This window comes from Neoarius graeffei, chromosome 10, assembly GCF_027579695.1.
Source record: "Neoarius graeffei isolate fNeoGra1 chromosome 10, fNeoGra1.pri, whole genome shotgun sequence".
Classification (NCBI taxonomy): Eukaryota; Metazoa; Chordata; class Actinopteri; order Siluriformes; family Ariidae; genus Neoarius; species Neoarius graeffei.
The window spans coordinates 796667-818893 of record NC_083578.1 but is presented as its reverse complement, the minus strand read 5'-3'; the positions used below and the strand labels follow the sequence as shown (position 1 = coordinate 818893).

Here is a 22227-nt window from a genome sequence, read left to right as displayed (position 1 = left end):
TCTGCTTGGTTTTTATTTGCAACTTAAGTCTTTCTTTTAGTTTCAAGATCCATGCCACGGCTCTTTTAAGCTTTGTCCAGCTGGAGAAGTACATCAGCAGCTTACTGGTGGGACACACCTCTTCCTTCCATACAGCTGCACACAAAACCTCACTCTTCACCTCTGGATCAGCTTCTAACTGGACAGATGTTTCATGCATGACTGCAGGCCACTGGACTTCAGATTTGGTGAGGAAATCTGGGCCACTGATCCAGGTGGAAGATTTTAGGAAAGGGCCAACCTTTATGCCTCGAGAGGCTGCATCAGCTGGGTTCAGCTTGGTGCTGATGCGTCTCCACTGAGTGACATTGGATAGTGTATGTGTGATGGACACTCTATTGGCCACATATGTCTTAAACCGTGTGGTTGTGTTTGCAATGTACTTTAAAACGGTCATGCTGTCAGACCAGAAGACTGAATCACACAGGTTGAGCTCCAGTTGAGCAGACAGCATTTTGTTCAAGTGCACAGCTAAAACTGCCGCGGCAAGTTCAAGACGTGGTATGGTGACTTGTTTTAGTGGTGCCACCCTAGCCTTACCAATAACAAAGGCCACACACACTTCTTGTTTGCTATTAGATAGCCGAAGGTATGACACAGCACCAAATCCAGCTTCGCTAGCATCACAGAAGTGATGCAGCTGTGCCATTCTTGTCTCACCAAACTCATTGGTTGCGAAACATCTTCTGACACTGAACGTGTCAAGCAGAACTAAGTCATCCATCCATCTTTGCCAAGCTTGTGCCATCTGTGCTGGAATAGCCTCATCCCATCCAAACTTCATTTTGCACAAATGTTGCAGAATTTGTTTTGCAGGGAGAATGACAGGAGCCAAGAAGCCCAAGGGGTCATAAATAGAGCTTACACTAGACAGAGTTCCACGTCTTGTTAGTGGCTTGTGTTTGTTCATTATGCTGAAGGTGAAGACATCCCACTGGACTCCCAGAGCTCTTTCTATGGGAAGCTGGTCCCGGCTGAGGTCCAGCATCTTAATATGTTTGGCTTGATTTTCCTCAGGGATCTGGGAGAGGACAGAACAGTCATTGCACACCCACTTATCAAGTCTGAATCCACCTTTGGCACACATGTCAGTGAGCTGCTGGTAAAGAAAGATGCCCTGCTCTACAGACTGGATGGACTTAAGGCAATCATCAACATAAAAATTCTGTCTGATTGTGTTTATGACCTCTTCTGGATAGAGATGCTGGTTGTCATCAGCGGTCTTTAAAAGAGCATAAGTGGCACAGCTGGGGGATGATACCGCCCCAAAGATGTGGACTAACATTCTGTGCTCAGCAAGGTCTTTTGTGATGTCACCATCAGGCCACCAGAGAAATCGAAGGTAATTGACATGTTCTTTAGCCATTTGGACTTGATGGAACATTCCTTTAATGTCCGTCATAAGGGCTATTGGACCCTGGCGAAAACGAATGAGCACGCCAAGCAAGGTGTTAGTCAAATCTGGCCCTTGTAGGAGCTCTTTGTTCAGTGAAGTTCCAGCAAAAGTTGAGGCACAATCATACACAACACGCAGTGTCTTCTTGCGGGGGTGGTAGACCCCATGATGAGGTATATACCACACCTTTCCCTCTTCATGTTCCAGCTGATCTTGTGGTATGATCTCCGAATGTCCTTCTGCACTGACATTATGCATGAACTCTTTGTACTCGTTAAAAAATGATTGGTCTCTTTGAAACTTTTTCAGCAGGTATTGTGCCCTCTGCTGGGCCACATGTTTGTTGTTGGGCATTCTTATGTCACACTTACGAAAAGGTAATTTCAAGTGATAATGTCCATCTTTAAGAACAGCTGACTTTGACATTATGTCCATAAACTGTTTATCTTCCACAGACATTTCTGCACGTTCATTACAGTGCTGTTCCACAAAGTCTTGGTTGTACTGTCTAACCAACATTTCTTCCAAGTTGCCTATAGAGATCTTGCAGTCACGTGACCGGAAAGTACACAACCGCCATTGTTAGAACCTGTGTCTGTCTCAGTTCAGATGCGTTGACGTAAGAGCGCTCTGGAGCAGGGTTAAAACAAACCACACGAGTTAAATCAATCTGGTTTATTCAAGCACTGCTCAACGATACACAGAAAGAGCAGGGTTTATATACATCAGAAGCTTGCGTGACAAGATAAGTAAGGGGCTCGGGGGCACAGTTCAGATGCGTTGACGTAAGAGCGCTCTGGAGCAGGGTTAAAACAAACCACACGAGTTAAATCAATCTGGTTTATTCAAGCACTGCTCAACGATACACAGAAAGAGCAGGGTTTATATACATCAGAAGCTTGCGTGACAAGATAAGTAAGGGGCTCGGGGGCACAAGGTCAACTCGCCAGATAAGGAGTCGTTTTTATTATACATGAAAGAGCAGACCATACACCCCCTAGAACAGGAGGAACCAGGAATGTGGTTTCAGCGAAACTAGAAGGTACAGAGAAAATAAAAGAGTATGTTCTCGCGATTATGCACGTTTACCAGGGTGTGAAAGGGTCATAAAGCTCAGGACAGCTATGCACGAGAACACACACAATCTTACAATCCCCTCTTTTATACTTTGTTTACAGAGTATAACTACAGTTTAGACTCTAACGTATTGACAGACATAACAAGACTGATTAGTATGTTGTTTAGCAGTCCAGTTGGCAAATCGCCAAAAAACGTTGTCCTCGTGGCTGGCTTGAGCGGGATTCCCTGCTCCAAGCGCTAAGACCAATACCAGAAGGAAAGTCATACTGGTCACTGACTTTGTTCTTTCTGTGTCCACAGGATGTAGATAGTTGAAGGTAGCCCAGGCTCACGTGTCTTCCAGATTCCTCAGTTCAGAAGTCTGCGGGACGCACCGACCATCCCCTCTTTGTAGATCAGCCGAAACCGGATCACTCCGGATGCTGGAAAGGGGATCCCTGAAAAGGCCGTCAGCTATTGTCACAGCAACTTTCTGAAACACAAAAACCTGTTAAGCATCAACAATATAGATTTCTATTACATTGGAGCCTTCTTTATTCGACTGGCATGAATCCACTGTGGAAAAAGGTCAGTTAGTACAGCCGTTCGAGTTACAGCGAGCACATCCGTGGGTTCACTGTAGGGCGGTTCCTCCAAAGGAGCGCCTAATTTCGCAAATTTCTTTACCAACACTTTATCCCCTACCTCAAAGGGGTGAGTGGGTGCCTCAGGAATGGGAGGCTTTTTGGAATTTAGTCTCGTCCAGTACTCATCCAACACCCGCATGAGACCCACGGCGTACTCACTGAGATGTACATCAAGATCACTCGTTCCTATAGCCTGCATACCTCTGCGCCAGGGTGTAGGAAAAGGCCGGCCCATCACGAGCTCGTACGGAGACAGGTTGTCGAGGGCCACTTGAGCGGTCATTCGCATGTCAGCGAGAACTAAAGGCAAAACTTGTACCCAATTTTTAGTACCAGCTTCTTGCATGGCTTTACGCAGCTTACCCTTGATTGTTCTATTTGCGCGCTCCACAATGCCGGAGGATTGTGGATGGTACGGGATGTGGAATCGCCAAAGGATTTTTAGGTCCTTACATAGTTCTTGTGTCACCTTAGAGGTGAACGGCGTACCTTTGTCAGAGTCTATCCCTACCGGGAGACCATAACGCGGAATGATTTCTTGCGTCAATTTGTTTACCGCCGTGCGAGCGTCTTCTTTCCCGCAAGGGAAAGCCTCCACCCATCGTGAAAATTTGTCGACCATGACCAAGAGATACTTAAAGGGGCCCTGTTTTGGCATGTGAGTAAAGTCAATCTGCCATTCCTGGAACGGCGTGTCAGGTATGGGAAGGTGCTGATGTACCGCGCCTGGTTTAGATGGATTATTCTGTGCGCACGTTAAACATCTGTCTAGAATGTGATGTACATCGGTGTGTATTTTGTCGATGCAAAATATTTTGGATAAATCCTCCACTACCCCCCTTCGTCCGCGGTGAGTGGGACCATGAAACTCGCGGACGAGGAAAGGAGTGCAATGTCTAGGCAAACAAAGGCGGCCCTGAGCATCGATCCGAATGCCGTCAGACGGCTGCGCGCCGCATGAGTCCCAGAAATGGTTGTCTGAGGCCGAAGCGGAGGCCTGGAGGGAGATCAAGTCAATGTCCGGAAGAACGGCACTAATCATACGGCTGGATGAGACCAGGGAGAGAGTAAGCGAAGGCGGAAAAACACCGGAGGCAGCCGCGGCTTTGGCAATGCGATCGGCGAGAGAGTTTCCCCTGATCTCAAAAGAGTCCCCAATACAATGAGCACGAGTCTTAACAATGGCTAAAGAGCGCGGGAGAAGACAGGCGGTGATTAAATCAGTAACAAGCGAAGAATGAGAAATGGGCTTACCGTCTGCAGTGGTGAACCCACGCGAAGCCCAAATCCGACCAAAGTCGTGAGCAACGCCGAAAGCGTAACGTGAATCAGTGTAGATAGTGACGTCTGTGTCCTGGGCAATAACACATGCACGGGTTAGAGCGTATAGTTCGGCAGCCTGAGCCGAGGAGAAAGGAAGAGAAAAAGCTTCAACAGTTTCATCAGGAAGGCGGCACACAGAATAACCACACACAAAGACGCCGTCAGAGGGGCGTGAACACGAGCCATCCACGAACAGCGAATCACCTGAAAGTAAGGGGGTGGAACGTAAGTCGGGGCGGATACTTGTCTCAAAAAGAATGTCAGAAATGCAGTCGTGTGTTTCAGAAGAAAGAAAATCATCCTGTGAATTGAGGAGGCGCTGAAGCGCGTGCGCGAGAGAATCAAAGGAGGAGGAGGGCTTAACAGTAAGGTTCTCGGTGGCCAAAAGAATAGACTCGTATCCAGAGCGACGCTGCGCAGATAAATGCTGGGTACTGAGGTTCTTTAAAACGTGCACTACATCATGTGAGGTGTGGAGAACGAGCGGGTGAGACAAAACCAGCCGTTCAGCGTCCGTGACCATGACAGCACATGCAGCCACCGCCCTGAGGCAAGCAGGGAGACCCTGTGCCACAGAATCAAGAGTTTTAGAGAGGAACGCACAAGGCCGCATACCCCCCCCGTGCTCCTGCGCCAAAACCCCAGACGCAGTTCCCTGCTGGTTGCACACATATAAATGAAACGGCAAACGGTAATTCGGAAGTCCGAGAGCAGGGGCCGAGCATAAAGCCTGTTTCAAGGCCCTGAAGGCCGTCAGCATCTCATCAGACCACACCAGGGGCTGAGTCAAAGGGTCCGAGTGCAGAATTGCAGAGCGCAGACACTTGTCATAGGTGGAACAGTCAGGAATCCACTGGCGGCAGTAATTGATAAGTCCCAGAAAAGCCATGAGGGCGTGTTTGGTGGCAGGCACCTGAGTGTCTAGGATGACCTGCACACGCTCGGGGCTGAGCCTGCGGGAGCCCTGGGAGAGATCGTGACCCAGATATCGAACAGTGGGGAGGCAGAACTGAAGCTTAGTTCGTGAGACCTTGAAACCTTCTTGCGCCAGAAGAGAGAGGAGAGCGAGTGTGGCTTTAGCGCAAAGGTCCTCGTCCTCCGCCGTTACCAGAAGATCATCCGCGTATTGGAGCACGGAGGAGCCCGAGGGGAGGCACAAACCGGCCAAGGCGTCCCTCACTACGGCTGTAAAAACCGCGGGGGAATCGACATATCCTTGGGGTAACCTGGTCCATGTGTACTGCTTTCCCCTGTGCGTAAAAGCGAACAGGGGCTGCGTGTCGTGGCCCACAGGGACGCTGAAAAAGGCAGAACAGAGGTCAATCACAGAGAAAAACGCATGTTCACACGGAATCGAGGCCATAAGAGAGGGAACGTCTGGAACTAATGGGGCGACTGGGATAATTAACTCATTAATCTTACGCAAGTCCTGGGTGAAACGCCACGTGCCGTTGGGCTTCTGCACCGGGTTCACTGGGGTGTTATAAGGGCTGACACAGGGAACAACCACACCTTGCTCTAGGAGAGAACACAGAACATCATCAATGCCAGACAGTTTAGCTGGGGAAAGGGGGTACTGTTTTACATATACTGGCGAAGAGTGTTTAATGACCGCCTCGTAAGGGGTACAGTTAACAAAGCCCACCTCGTCCTTATGTTCCGCCCAAAGAGAAGCTGGGAGATCAGAAAGAGAGGGTGTGAGGCAGGTAACGGCACAAGCAGCATTGAGAAGGTTATGGGGGAGAGAAAGAGAGGTGAGGGCAAGAGCAGCCGACGAGGTTTCGTCTGGTATGTCAACAACCATGTGTGAGCCACTAAAAGAAATAGAGAGCCCTAGGAGGCTCATGAGGTCCCGTCCAAGCAGGTTAAAAGGGCAATCAGGCATGCAAACAAAGGAGTGAGAAAACTTCAGTAAAGGATCAAGGGCACAAGTAACAGAAAGGGGGGGCGTGCAACTGGAATGGAAAGGAACCCCTTCTATTCCCACAGAGCTTACAGACCGTGTAGATAAAGGACCCGCATATTCCCTCCCCACTGAGGACATGGTAGCCCCGGTGTCGAGTAAAAAAGGATATTCAGTCCCTGCCAGGCATAAAACAATAGTGGGAAGATCTTCGTTAAGAGGGGAGCTGAATAAAAGATTTAACATAGCAACGGTCGGGGTTTCATCGCTCTGAGGGCAGCCCTATGGGCGGGCAGGATCTCTCTGCCCTGTGGGGCTTGAACCGGCGCGCATGACGGGTTTCTCGCGTTCCTGCTCATCTCGCTGTTTCGCATGACATTCTCTTATCCAGTGCCCCTCTTTTCCACAATAGTGGCACTTTCCATTTCTCCTCCCTCCCCCGCCGCGCGGTCCCGTTCGGCGACCCCTCTCCTGTCGTCCCTCCGCTCGTCCGCCCGGCACGACGGATAAACATGCTTTATTCGTTTTACAGTCTAAAAGACCATCGCTCTCCAGCGTGCGCACCCGCTCCCCGGCCTGACGGAGGACCAGATTATTCCGGTCACTCCAGTGATGTTTTAAAACGCTCTGTATTTCGGGGCGACAATTAGACAGAAAGGTGGACAAGAACATTGGGTTCGGGTTTGCCAAATCAAGTTCAAGACCTCCCAAATGTTGCCAAACTTCCCCAAAGCGCTTCCAGAAAGCCGACGTCAGCTCAGAACGCTCCTGTTTGCAATTAGTGACCTGTGACAGGTCTCTATTTGCTTGTTTTAAGGCGAGCAGGTATCGCGTCAATTGCTCACGAAGCTGCTGCAGTGCGTTCGGCGTGTCCTTCCAAAAGAAGGTAGTCACGGTGCGCCGACGCGGGCGACCGTCATCCCCTTCATACTCTTCCTTAATATTTTCAGCTTGATCATTGACGGGGGCGAGAACCTGAACGTTTTCTAACAGGGCTGTCTCATCATATGCGCCTCCTAATTTATTTTGCAGAATAAACCGGTAATCAGCTCCCGTAAGCTGACAATTACGAGAAACATTAATTAACTGATCAACAAAAAGCAAGGGCTTATCGGGTGACGGAAGAAGCGAGATGATGTCCTTAAGAGCCGACGGGGACGGAGGAGTTATATCAATACCACTGCGCTTTGCAACCCATACACAAGCAGCGTTTTGTGGCGGATAAGGACGCGAGCCGGCGTCTGGTCCCACATCGTCGGGATTATCCCAATCGTCATCATCAGTGTCATCATCGGTATCGTCACTACTTTCTTCGTCTTTGCCGTTCTTGGCTGATGCAGGCGCACCCTTTATCCCTCCGGGACGCTGCCCTCTGTCAACCGTGGGGGGGGGGCACGCAGACACAGCAGCCAAGGACGGATATATTTTAGGAATCGTTTTTGCAGCTGACGGCGATTTACCAATAACTTTTCCAGCCTTACTATAAGGTGGAGGTTTACTGTCTAACGAGGCTGGAGGAGCAGAATGAGATTTGGATTTTCCTAGCGCCGCCTCCTCCGTTTCCTTGGTGACGGGTGCAGCCCGAGGCTTCGGGATGGATTTCAGGACTGAACGGGGAGTATAAGCCTGTTTAAAATTATCCCAAATCTTCTTCATATCATACCATTTGGCATATCCTTCCCGCATATACGGGCGATCCCATCCGGGGTCCCCTAATCCCTCATAAATCATGCGATGGGCCGATGCAAGATAACCAGGATCGAAAGTACCTCGGCGAGGATATGAAGGAATTTGAGGGTTGGCCTCGGTCCAACCTGCCAAATTATCGAGCCAAGGAGAAACATAATAAGCGAAACCGCACCTAGTCATCCATTCGGCCGGGGTTTCCCCTGGCGCAGGCTTAGGGAACGAGCTTCCCATCGTACAATGACAACAAACGGATCTGAAGAGGAACAGACAACAAATATAGTACAAATTTGTATAGCGCGCTCTTCCTGGACTCGAACCAGGGAAAACTGTCCTCCGTAGGACACTACGAAACTACTGCCAACCAGGTAGTCAATCAAACATGTCTTACCTGATTGAGAGTATCACGTCGGGGTCACCAAATTGTTAGAACCTGTGTCTGTCTCAGTTCAGATGCGTTGACGTAAGAGCGCTCTGGAGCAGGGTTAAAACAAACCACACGAGTTAAATCAATCTGGTTTATTCAAGCACTGCTCAACGATACACAGAAAGAGCAGGGTTTATATACATCAGAAGCTTGCGTGACAAGATAAGTAAGGGGCTCGGGGGCACAAGGTCAACTCACCATATAAGGAGTTGTTTTATTATACATGAAAGAGCAGACCATACACCCCCTAGAACAGGAGGAACCAGGAATGTGGTTTCAGCGAAACTAGAAGGTACAGAGAAAATAAAAGAGTATGTTCTCGCGATTATGCACGTTTACCAGGGTGTGAAAGGGTCATAAAGCTCAGGACAGCTATGCACGAGAACACACACAATCTTACAGCCATCGTGTCAGTCAAAAACACCGCTGAATACTGCTGCACTCGTGTACAGAATGGATCAATTTCAACCGACGGACTACACGGCTCATTTTTCTAATGAACAGATAACTAGATATATGTCTAAAATAAACGATCTACAGATTTGTGACCCTTATGGCTTACCGGACGGAGTTTTCACGACCGGATTTTGAACTGCCAGCGGAATACCTGGACGTGTATAATTACCTCATTAACTTTCCCTCGCTGTTCAGTGGTGAAGCACTGCGTGCTTATAAATCTCTGGACAGTTATCTTTACAGAAATTCAGGATTTGTCAGTGACTCAGATGTGGCATCTTGTAAACAAGAATCCTCATTGGACGGGTAAGTCACTTAAGTATTGAGTATAGCACTGACCAGCCGATTATAGAATAGAATAAGGTAATTCCAGCTGTAATTCCAAATCGTCCGTCTTGTTTACCATGGATCTGGCGTTGGAGAGGTAGAGGCTTGGCAGTGGAGATTTGAGTGGCTGTTTTCTGAGCTTAGTCAACAGGCCGGCTCTGCAGCCTCGCTTTTGCTTCTGCTCCCGGCGCCGCCTCCTTCGCTTTGCTTCCGATAACAATCCACGGAGACCCCGCTGGTCTCGCTATCTCGTCTGGAATGTTTTTTTTTTTTTTCTCGTCCAGAATGTTGTGCATGCGATGGAAATTGCTACAAACCGTCATTTTCTGCTGGAAACCAATGTCCAGTAAGTCCATACGGTTGTAGTGGATATTGAAGTCCGGTACAGACGAACAACACGCAAAAATACACACAAAAAACATAAAAACCGTGCACAGGTAGGGAGAGCTTGTAGCCGCAGCCGTTGTAGTAGAATTGTATATAGTAGGGTTTTCCAGAAGAAAAGGTAGAAGTAAAAGCAGAAGTAGAACCAGAAGTAGAAGGCGGAATATGGCGTTTGACTGACAAGATGGCGTCTGTCACAATCTGGATCGGCTGTGACGTCACATGCAAGTGCTCCATGGAGATGCGACTGACCTGGACTGAGGCAGCAACATGCCCGTCACCAACTTTAACATGGCCAAGAGGCCCATTGATGACCCACCCAAGACAAGTCTGTACAGCATAGGGCCCACTACCCTCACTGTTCACTACTCTCCAGGGCTCAAGTGCTTTAGGAGCGTTCACACCAATCAGCAGCCCAATACTTGCATCTATTGGTGTCAATTCAACATCACTCAGGTAAGGCCATTTTCTTAAGTCTTCCTCTTAGGAACATTTTCTTTAGTGACAGGGATGGACTTTTGAGTATACACATCAGGTAGCCTCAAATACTTCTTTTCTTTTAGAGCAGCCACTTCCAATCCAGACAGCTTATAACTACTCACAGGCTTTTCCTGCCCCATAGTCCTAAGCAATATTTCCACTTTCTGTCCAATTGCATTTAGCTGCATCATCAGCGCTTCAGTGCAAAATGTTGCAGAGCTGCCAGGATCAAGAAAGGCATATGTCTCCACAATCTTGGTTCCTTTGTCCAACTTCACTTTCACTGGAACGACAGACAGTGCACATTCTTTTGACCCGGCCCCATTATGGTTCCCAGCATCTAAAGACACAAGAGCATTTGACACAGATTGTTCTTTAGGTTCAGCTTTAGGGCCCGTTTACACGAGGACGCTGTCGGGTAAAAACGACTAAATATTTTATCAGAAGTGCCTTTCGTTTACACGAGGACGGCGTTTCCGAGGCTGAAAAACGGATAAAATTGAAAACGCCTTCCAAAGTGGATAAGTTTAAAAACGGCCCCCATTGCGTATCCGTCTAAACTACCCAATACACGAAACTCTGCTCGGATCTGCTCACGTCGGGTATGCGTTTACGTCATACATGTGTCATATACTGTACATGCCAGCCCGGGAAGTAAGAAAGTAAGTGGGGGTGTCGTGGCTCAGATGGCTAAGGCATCATACCATAAAATCCGGGGACCCAGGTTCGGTTCCGACCCGAGGTCATTTCCCGATCCCTCCCCGTCTCTTTCTCCCACTCATTTCCTGTCTCTCTACACTGTCCTATCCAAAAAAAAAAGTAAGTAAGTGCATGTCTGATTACATCGATCCAACAGACCTTCAAGCTGCTCTGTGTTTTAATGCAGTAGATGTGTTTTCCTGCTCACCCGCCCAGCTGGAGCTCCTCAGTTTGGTGTCGCCAAGTTACACACACACACGCGTGTGCGTGCACGCGCGCGCCACCTATTCAAGCCGCTCGTGAAACCATAAACCCGAGACTGAAAACAAAACTAACAGCCGAACGGGTTTATTTTGCTGAGATGGACACTGCCTTTTCTCTTCTTCACCGAAACAAGAGTGAGTGTTACTTAATAAAGGCAGATTAAAAGAGTTTCGGTTTGCTCCTCCCTCGAGCACTACAGTACCTCAGCCGGACTGGTGTTCTGTAAAGTTATCCTAGCAAGTTCTCATACAGACCGTTTTATTATTCAAAATAAGTCATTACAAATTATTTGACTCAGCCAAAGACTCGACCAATACGCACAAAACATAAAAATCGGCAAATGCGTGAAATTCTCAATGATTTTCTATCAGCCCAGCTGATCGGTGGGACAAAACTACTGTTAAATTTTCCTACCCTCCTGGATTTCGCGCATGCGTAGTAGGCTTGGTAGGATAACTTGATAGAACAGCGGTGCAGATCAGACAAGACAGAAGACATTGCGCATGCGTGCAGACATAGCGGAGACATTTATGCGTCACCGTATAGACGCAGATTTCCTCCTTGAAAACGGTCGTGTAGATGCGGAAAAAAGTGAGAACAAAAACGGACTTTTGCGTTTTTGTTTTATACCGTCCCCGTGTAAAGTGGGCCTTAGGTGGAAATTCTTTATGTTCTATGTGCAGAACAGTAGGGTGATTTTTGTTACAGGTGCAGCATGACAGACGTTTCAGACAGTTCTTACTCATGTGCCCTTTTTTTAAGCAACCAAAGCACAAACCTCTATTCTTGAGGAATTCTATGTTTTCTTTATTGGATTTCTGTTTGAAAGACTCACATTTTATCCATTGAGTGTATTTTGTTGCAAAACAAGCACAGAGTTTGAACAGCATTTCCAGCTTCATGATTTAACTGGTTATGAGATGAGATGAGATGAGATGAGATGATCCAATTTCTGTTTGCTACTGGCCTGTTCTGACACTGGAGCCACAGAGGTAGCAAAGCTGCTACTTTTAGTTTTAAAAGTTGATTTTGCTGGTTTCAAAGCAACCTTTTCTTTTGGGTTCTGATTCTCGCCATAGACTGGATCTAGTGCAGCCCTCATTTGCCTTTCAAGGAAGTCAAGAAGGTCTTTAAATCTTGTTCTGCGATTGCGCTTCTCTCTAATATCACAGACTATCATTCACCACTTATCACGAAGTCTGAAAGGCAATTTTGAAACAAGAATTCTCATGTTGGTCGAATTTTCCAGCTCATCAATAAAACCAGCTTCATCCATTGTGTTAAAACAGCTTCTTAAGAAGAATGTGTAAGACCGTAAAGCTGAAGCATCATCAGACTTCAAGACTGACCAATTCAAAGCCTTGTTTGCGAAAGCAGATGTTATTTTCACTCTGTTTCCAAAGTGCCACTCAGGCCAAGTTTACATTAGACCGTATCTGTCTCGTTTTCTTCACGGATGCACTGTCCGTTTACATTAAAACGCCTGGAAACGCCGGGAAACGGGAATCCGCCAGGGTCCACGTATTCAATCCAGATCGTGTCAGCTCCGGTGCTGTGTAAACATTGAGAATACGCGGATACGCTGTGCTGAGCTCTAGCTGGCGTCGTCATTGGACAACGTCACTGTGACATCCACCTTCCTGATTCGCTGGCGTTGGTCATGTGACGCGACTGCTGAAAAACGGCGCGGACTTCTGCCTTGTATCACCTTTCATTAAAGAGTATAAAAGTATGAAAATACTGCAAATACTGATGCAAATACTGCCCATTGTGTAGTTATGATTGTCTTTAGGCTTGCCATCCTTCCACTTGCAAGTGGTAAGTGACGCGCATGCCCGATATGCACTGAGATCACACACACAGCGGCTCAGTCCCAAATCACTGCTCGTGCACTTCACTCGCGCGCTGTGTGAGCTGCGCAGGGCCGGAGTGCGCACCCTCCAGAGGGCACTCGCTGTTCAGGGCGGAGTGATTTGGAGCGCAGGATGCCTGCGGAGCCGAGCGTATCCGTGTATTGGCGTTGCTGTGTGCACGCGAATCGTGTATTGGCGTTGCTGTGTGCACGATAATCGTTTTAAAAACGTTAATCTGATGATCCGCTGATACGGTCTAATGTAAACCCCACCTCAAGCTGCCTTTTTGCTTCTCCATATGCGGTTTGTGGACTCATGTGCAAACAACTCCGCACTAAGATTCTGGGCTGAGCAGCTGTAAATTGCTCCAAATAATAAAGCCTGTCCTGCATGTTATCTGTTTTGGTCTCTATTCCTTGCTCAAATGCTTTGATAAAGGATCTGAATTGAAGGGGATCACCATCAAAAACAGGAATGTCTATAGATGGCAGAAGAGACAATCTCTGCTGTTTTACAAGCATTTCAGTGATCTCATTTTGTCTTCTCATCACCTCAGTAAGAGCACTAGTTTGAAGGTTAGGTTCTTCACTAGAGATTGGTCTTGGACTTTTCCCCTCAGATTTAACCATTGGTGCTACAGGAGGATGTGGATCTGGAGGCACTGACAGAGGTAAAGGAGCTGGGGAGATTTTCTGTACTCTTGGAGCCTTTTGAACTGTTGCAGGTGGTATGAAATCAGTAGACGTTCTAGATGCGGCTGTAACTAAGATTTCCGATTCAGCTTTAGACCCATGGCTTTGCTGTTCCTGCAATGAGCTAAAAACTTGCACTTTTGCATCTGCAATAGCCAAATTAGTCATCAGAGTTAATGTCTCCTTTCGTGCCTTTAACTGTGCTTCTTCGAAGTCAAGCGCGTTTTTCTTGCAGCGCGTTTGCTTGCGCTTTCAAAGTGCCTCGTTCTACTTCAGCCTGTATGCGCACAACGGAAGCAGCTCGGGAGGTTTTACTCTTCTTGCTAGAGGTTTTACTAGTGCTACTAGAACTGGAGAGCTTGCTAGGTGGTTTAGCGAAGGCCTCGCCAGCGGCTGTGTTGGAGCTCGTGTCAGAGACGGCCTGTTGCGCTGCTTGGGAGACACTATCTTGCGGCCCAATGCGAGACGCGGCCTTTGCTGTGTTTAATTCGGCTACTGTCACTGGATTTAACTCAGTGTTTTGTTCATCACCATCTTCATTCAACCAAACTTCAATCCCATCCAAGAATTCTTTAAAACTAATCCGTTTAGGCTCATACCAATCGCTGTGGTCAGTCTCCCTTTCATCTTCATTTAATAAACTTTGAACTGAAACCTGTAGCTCCATAAATTCCCCCAAATAATTATTAAAGGCTTTCATATGTTAATTTATTAAGGGTTTGGATTCCCCAGCATCAATCAAAGGATTAATTTCATTTCGTTTCCTTGTAAGAACGCCGAGTTTTCCTCTGCGCATCTTAATCAGACTAAAAAGCTCTCGTTCCTTTTCAAGTCCTTCATCGGATTCATTCAACATTTTAAACTCAGAATTCGTTTCACTACATCCAACAGATAATTTTACAACAGAAAAGATCCACAACTTCACATTATGTTTGCTTATATCTTCTTTTCAAAACTTCTTAAATCAGTGTCCGCTTTTCAACCCGACGTTTCGACTCATCAAACAAAGGCATCACATATACTCACAAAACAACGCATCTTCTCCATGCCCTTTTTATAAAGTTCCAATAATCCAAGTCCCATGTTAATATGCCCATGTCCATCTTGGTCTCCAAAACGATCTAATTTCCATTGCAAAGCCGAAAGCTTCTCCAAGATATTATCCACATTGTGGGTCAAGTTCTGAATAGCCACAATCTGAGTGCTGACAGCTCTGCCCACCACTTCAATCATGTTGGGCAGCTTTATGGGGCTTTGGACAGCTGTCACCGTTTTCTGATTTCCCTGATAACCAGGGCAATGCCTAATCCAATCAGCAAAAGTCCTGTAATCATGGTTCCGAATAGGTAGATGTCTTCAATGTCCTCCACAGAAAGAACCACCAGGCACACGACCCACCACTTCTCCCATGCGTCCATCGTATAGCCAGCTGTGAACGTTCCGGCAGGGCAAGCTGGTTCCCCCGAACCCAGGCTTCTCGTCGAGAAGATTGTGTCAATTGCGTGAAGAGACCAGTTTATCAATTCCATGATTTTTAGTTCGGAGAGTAATGCGGAGAGAGTCTCTCAGAATATAGACACTTAGACGGACGAGACAGCAGAAGCAGGAAAGATAAGATAAGGGAAGGGAGAGGGAGAGAATGCGACCGCCTTCTGCAAGAGCACGGAGAGAAAAAAAATTAGATCGTTTTGGAGACCAAGATGGACATGGACATGTGGCGTAGGCGTGAAAAAGAATGCGTCTGCTCGCTAAGACCAAACAAATTCCAATCTTATCTATTTCGGCTCCTTAGCCAGCACTGGCCTTGGCAAGGTCATTGCTGGGGCAACAACTCCTCTGGAGAACACTGCTGTTAGACTCTCTCTTCGAAATTCCTTCCCCCACTCCCCGCAGTCGCCGCTTTTCACCCCCAGTGTGACAAGCGGGTGCGTGACCAGCGCCCTCATGGCTGCAGGAGTGGACGGCTGCTTGCTTGCGCTGGGTTACCTCTACCTCCTCCCCTCCCCCTCTACCCCCACCACCCCTGATTGCCCCCCTTCCCCCCCAAGTCCTGTGTCATGATGTAAAATGTACTTGTGTTTTCTTGTGCTTATGTGCTGAGGTTTTTTTAATGTTCCCACACTGTACTCCCACAGGAGCATAGAGTGGGGGGTGTTCTTTTTTTCTCCTCTCCTTTCCTCATGTTCTCTGTAATTTCTTTTTTTCCCTGTCTTCCTGTACTGTCCCCTCTGTAAGGACAGGTTGATGGCCAATTTCACTGGTAAAACAGTGATAATAAAAGGTCCATTCCATTCCAATATCCAAGTAAATCCATACGATTTTTTGACTTAAATGTATCGGCCTTCCAAGTTACTCCAGCTTCAATATTTACAACTAGGCCGTGGGCGGCATGAGCAGTGGTCATTTTATACGCACTTCCAACTCTTTGTTTCCAAAATGTATTCCATTTATTTGCTCCAAAAATATCAATAGAAAAGGCTTCGATAATGCACAACAAACTCATAGATAAAGGAAACTTAATTCATATTCCTTCAAAAAGTTAGAAAGTGGTCAAAAAAATCGTATTAAACCAACGTCACCCCACCCAACATTTGACTTGCAAACAAATTCTAACTCAAAGGCCTACCGGGGGTGACGTATGTAGATCCTAGCGTAGGTGTGTTCAAGCTAATTACCAAATTAATGACCAAATTAACTAACGGACTAATACTGTAACTAATTATCGACACAAAATCTACAATAATTTGACAGTAAAGATATACAAATTCAGAATAAATAAATATCATTTAAATTTAAAAAACATGAAATCTAGCAAAATGGCCATAACAGTCATCCATGCCTTCATTATATCCCGGCTAGATTATTGCAATTCCCTCTATCTTGGTCTCCCCCAGTATCAATTAATGCGTTTACAGTTGGTGCAAAATGCAGCTGCTAGACTGCTGACAGGTACCAAGAAGAGAGAGCACATTACCCCGTCCTGGCTTCTTTACACTGGCTTCCCATTAGTTTTAGGATCCAATTTAAAGTCCTACTAATAGTCTACAAGGCGCTGCATGGTCAAGCCCCTACTTACATCTCAGATCTCCTGAAACCACCCCCTGCACCTAGGTCCCTTAGATCTGCTGATAAAGGTCTCCTCCATGTGGCCCGGACTCGCCTCAAACAAAAAGGTGATGGGGCATTTGCAGTAGCGGCTCCAAGTCTGTGGAACTGTTTGCCCCCAGACATTAGATTCGCTCCCTCCATCTCCTCTTTTAAATCCAGGCTCAAAACTCACCTCTACTCACCGGCTTTTGCATCGTCTTAGCTGCCCATTCCCTAGTTCTTTTTGTAGTGGGTGTTATTCAATGTTGTTGTTCATTTGTTGTTTGTGTAATTCTGGCCTCTTTGTCTATCTGTTAATCTCTGTGTTTGTAATGTGTACTTTTGTTGCAGCTATTAATGCATCTTTTCTTTTGTGTTGTGTTTGTTTGTGTATTTTACCTCTGATTTCTTAGCTAACCTATATACAGCACTTTGGTCAGTGAAAACCATTTTAAATGTGCTTTATAAATTAAATTTACTTACTTACTTACATTACACTTCGATGAATTCCACCCAACCTCATGTCTGTTTGTGTAGATTTTACAGAAATACTGAAGTGTAACACGGAGTTTAAAGCCCAGTGTGTGTTTATCTTCTTACTGTCAGTAATCAGTATTAAACACTACTGATAGAAACGTTCACACACACAGGTCGAACACTTTAATTTCCTCATTCTCTGTACAGAACAAATGCGAACAGAACATCAGGCTGAATTCACTTCCTGTGTCCGAGTGCCGATCCTCTAATCCTGCACTTTCACTCTGAAACTGAAAGGATTTCTATCCGGCTGGATCCCAATAAACAGGATAAATGAGGCGATTAAATGACTGGAAGATGAGATTTGCACAGTCATGATGATGAAATGTCTCCTTTGAGTCATTTGGTGCTGCGTCTTTAGCTGCATGTCATGAGCCATGAGGTTCTGAGGAGTCAGAAATTTAGATGATGAGTGTGTCAGACTGGATGTGTGTAAATAATTTCCTTTATTTAATCATTTATTAAAAATTGATAACTTTTAATTCAGTTTAATTTAGGATCATGACAGTTGGTCACATCACATGAGGGAGCTGATTCCTGTGTAGTTTAAATAAATTTAGCTCATCTGTTCTCTTGTCAGGGGCGGCACGGTGGTGTAGTGGTTAGCACTGTCGCTTCACAGCAAGAAGGTTCAAGAAGGTTCTGGGTTTGAGCCCAGTGGCTGACAGGGGTCTTTCTGTGTGGAGTTTGCATGTTCTCCCCGTGTCTGCGTGGGTTTCCTCCGGGTGCTCCGGTTTCCCCCACAGTCCAAAGACATGCAGGTTAGGTTAACTGGTGACTCTAAATTGAGCGTAGGTGTGAATGTGAGTGTGAATGGTTGTGTGTCTGTGTGTCACCCTGTGATGATCTGGTGGCTTGTCCAGGGTGAACCCCGCCTTTTGCCCATAGTCAGCTGGGATAGGATCCAGCCCGCGACCCTGCACAAGGATAAGTGCTTACGGATAATGGATGGATGTTGTTTTGTCAGTGTTGTGTACACAGCAGCCATAAAATTGTTTCATTCTCTGTTTTATAATCTTCGGCTCTCCAGGGGTCCAACTCAAGTTTCATTTCAACCACAGTGTGCAGTTATCCACAAATCACCATTATTATTAAAATAATCCATATAAGACAGTGAGAGGCAGCAAAATCGCATCACTGGGGAAGTACTTGGTGCCTTCAGACTGGCTGCTGTAAATAATTTATTCACCTGGGGGTTAGTGTATTACCTTTGGTAAGAGATTGGTGTGAAAATGGAAAGGGGTTACACCGTAAGTTTAGTAGAGCTCATCAGCTGAGGGTCAGAATTGGGGGAAAACAAAAGGACAGGGTAGGGGCTAGGGTAGGTTTAGATCCTGTAAATCATGGATGGGGCTATTGGATAAAGTCGGTACTGTGGGTTAGTGTTAGGAGGAACAGAAATAAAAGGGCCTCTGTATTATGGATGGGATAGTGATTAGGGAAGAGAATTAGACTTCCAGGCTACTTCAAGGACCAATGGGACAAGAGTAGAGTTACAAGCAAAGGGAAATGATAGAGGCTAGAGGTAGGGATAGGACTGGGAAACTAAGGATTTTGTTAAGGTAGGTTAAGGTTAGAACTATTCAGTTCTGTAATGGATTAGTGTATTGGTCCTGGAAGAAGGCTATGGACAGTGACAAATGGTAGCAGCGAGAGTACAGGAACTAAGTATGGGGATTATAGATTGGGGCTGTGGATAAGGTTAGGATTTCAAGATATTGAAGGGCCTAGAGCTATTTTAGACCTAGGGCCATCAAGTGTTGAGTAAGGGGCAAAGGTTAAGGATATGGCAAGATTTAGGTTTAGGGCTTATATGGAACTAGAACTGTCTGGTTCCTCTCAAGGTTTCTTTCTTGCGTCATCTGAGGGAGTTTTTCCTTGCCACCGTAGCCACAGGCTTGCTCATTGGGTATAAATTAGGGATAATATTAGCTCATGTTTAAAGTATTTAATTTTCTGTAAAGCTGCTTTGCAGCAATGTCTGTTGTTAAAAGCACTACACAAATAAACTTGACTTGAAGATACTGTAAGGAAAATGAATGCAAGTCGAGGTTAGCGTTATGAGAAAATGGTAAGGAGCCAAGGTAGGCTCGGGATTATGGTTAGTTTGCCCCGGGGGGGCAGAATAGGTATAGGTTCTGTTCTCAGGGAGATGAATAGACTAGAGACTAAGTATTAAGATTGGGATAAAAGGACCAAGAGGATACTGTTTGGGGTTCTGAGTTAAGGGAGTTTTATAGTTAGAAGCAAAAAGAAACCAAACATTCTTAAATTGATAACGTTCCTCATCTCCTGCAGGATCCCATGACTCCTTCAGTTTCTACATTGATGAAGCATCACCTGTTGGACCTGAACAACCCGAAACAGTGCAGAATTTTGTCTCAGTTTTTGGAGCTGTGGCTAAAAAGCTGATGAGGAAGTGGCTCGCAACGCAAACCATGAACTTTTCCAGCCAGTTAGAGGCCGGGATTCGATTTTTTGACCTTCGTATCTCCACCAAACCTCGAGATCCTGAAAATGAGCTGTACTTTGCCCATGGGCTCTTCAGCGCTACAGTACGTGAAGGTTTGGAGCAGATCAGTGCTTTTCTGTCCTCTCATGCTCGAGAAATTGTCTTTCTGGACTTTAATCATTTTTACGGTGTGCAGAACCTGCATCATGAAAAGTTGGTCCAGATGCTGCGCACTGTGTTTGGAGACCGTCTCTGTCCCGTGGTTTTTGCTGAGGAAGTGAGTCTGAAGTATTTATGGGAGAAAGAGTACCAGGTGTTGGTGTTTTACCATAGCCCAATGGCCCTGGAGGTGCCATTTCTGTGGCCAGGTCAAATGATGCCATCTCCATGGGCCAACACTACCGACCCGGAAAAACTCATTCAGTTCCTCCAGACCTCAGTGACGGAGCGCAGACGGAAAGGAACGTTTTTTGTTTCCCAGGTGGTTCTGACACCCAAGGCAAGCACAGTTATGAAAGGAGTTACCAGCGGACTTAGAGAGACCATCACAGAGAGGTAGGCAAGGAAGATTACATTACCCACAGTGCATCCGGGTTGACTGCAAAATTTTAATTTGGATACAAAGCTCATTCTTTGATACTTTCAGGGATTAAGTGTCTAGGAGACAAGGGTTAAAGGGAAAAATAACTCTGTCCTCTGAATCTTTTAATATTCATTAACCCCTAAGTCCTTATCATATCCATTCGGCCCTAATTGTAACAGCTAACCAAGTCTGTTACCCTAGCTAACCATGAATGCTACCCCACTAGCCAAGATTGACTTGTAACCAAGATTGCTACCCTAGCTAACCACGAATGCTACCCCACTAGCCAAGATTGACTCCTAACCAAGACTGCTAAACTCCAGTAACCAAGACTGCTACACCCCACTAACCAAGACTGCTAAACCCCACTAACCAAGACTGCTAAACCCCACTAACCAAAACTGCTAAACCCCACTAACCAAGACTGCTAAACCCCACTAACCAAAACTGCTACACCCCACTAACCAAGACTGCTAAACCCCACTAACCAAGACTGCTAAACCCCACTAACCAAAACTGCTAAACCCCACTAACCAAGACTGCTAAACCCCACTAACCAAGACTGCTAAACCCCACTAACCAAAACTGCTAAACCCCACTAACCAAGACTGCTAAACCCCACTAACCAAAACTGCTACACCCCACTAACCAAGACTGCTACACCCCACTAACCAAGGCTGCTGCCCCACTAACCAAAACTGCTACCCCAACCAAGAATGCTATCCCACTAACCAAGACTGCTACACCCCACTAACTAAGACTGCTACACCCCACTAACCAAGGTTGCTGCCCCACTAACCAAGACTGCTATACCCCACTAACCAAGACTGCTACACCCCACTAACCAAGACTGCTAAACCCCACTAGCCAAGACTGCTAAACCCCACTAGCCAAGACTGCTACCCCAACCAAGAATGCTATGCCACTAACCAAGACTGCTACACCCCACTAACCAAGACTGCTACACCCTACTAACCAGGACTGCTACACCCCACTAACCAAGGCTGCTGCCCCACTAACCAAAACTGCTACCCCAACCAAGAATGCTATCCCACTAACCAAAACTGCTACCCCAACCAAGAATGCTATCCCACTAACCAAAACTGCTAAACCCCATTAACCAAGACTGCTACCCCAACCAATGATGCTATCCCACTAACCAAGATTGACTCCAATCAAGACTGCTACACCCCACTAGCCAAGGCTGCTAGCCCACTAGCCAAGATTAACCCCAATCACGACTTCTACCCCACTAACCAAAACTGCTACACCCCACTAACCAAGACTGACAACCTCCTAGCTGATTTTTCTGTGTGTGTGTGTGTGTGTGTGTGTGTGTGTGTGTGTGTGTGTGTGTGTGTGTGTGTGGTTTTTTTTTTTTACAGAGCTCTTCCAGGGATGATGCAGTGGATTCGCTCTCAGCGTCCAGGCGAAAGTGGCGTTAACATCATCACGGCTGATTTTGTGGAGCTTGGTGATTTCATAAGCGCTGTTATTACTCTTAATTATTATCTCGGTGAGGATGATGAAGATGCCACCTGAACCCCTGCCTTCAAATTCCACTTATTGTTTTCCTGTGCTAGTTTTAAGTTTCAAAAATTTGCCTTCCTCTCTGCTTTTAGGGCTAAGAAAAAAAATGAAGGGCATGAATTTTGGAAATTCAGAAGGCAGGAATAATGTGTGTATGTCTTAGGCATGTGCCAGTTATCAATTCCATGACATATCCTTATATTTCACACCCACAATATTGTTATCATAGAGACTTTGAAATAGTGTAGTTGCTCAGGAGGAGGTGGCCCTTTCAGAACATACCATAAGGAAGGTCACCTAAAGATCTGTATTTTGGAGAGATTTGAAGGAGTCACATTTCCTCTCTGAGAAGATGATGATTTAACTGTGTCTCCTGGATGAGAGTGAACATGAAACGCTGACA

General features: G+C 46.3%; 1 protein-coding gene across 1 annotated transcript in view; it reads left to right on the top strand.

The window, feature by feature from the left end:
• plcxd3 (phosphatidylinositol-specific phospholipase C, X domain containing 3) overlaps positions 1 to 22227 on the top strand; it is a 34733-nt gene extending 12506 nt beyond the window's left edge. The window contains exons 2-3 of the mRNA XM_060930629.1: positions 19558 to 20266; positions 21680 to 22227. Coding sequence (XP_060786612.1) covers positions 19558 to 20266; positions 21680 to 21836 — 866 coding nt within the window. The 3' untranslated portion in view covers positions 21837 to 22227. The remainder of the gene's footprint in view (positions 1 to 19557; positions 20267 to 21679) is intronic.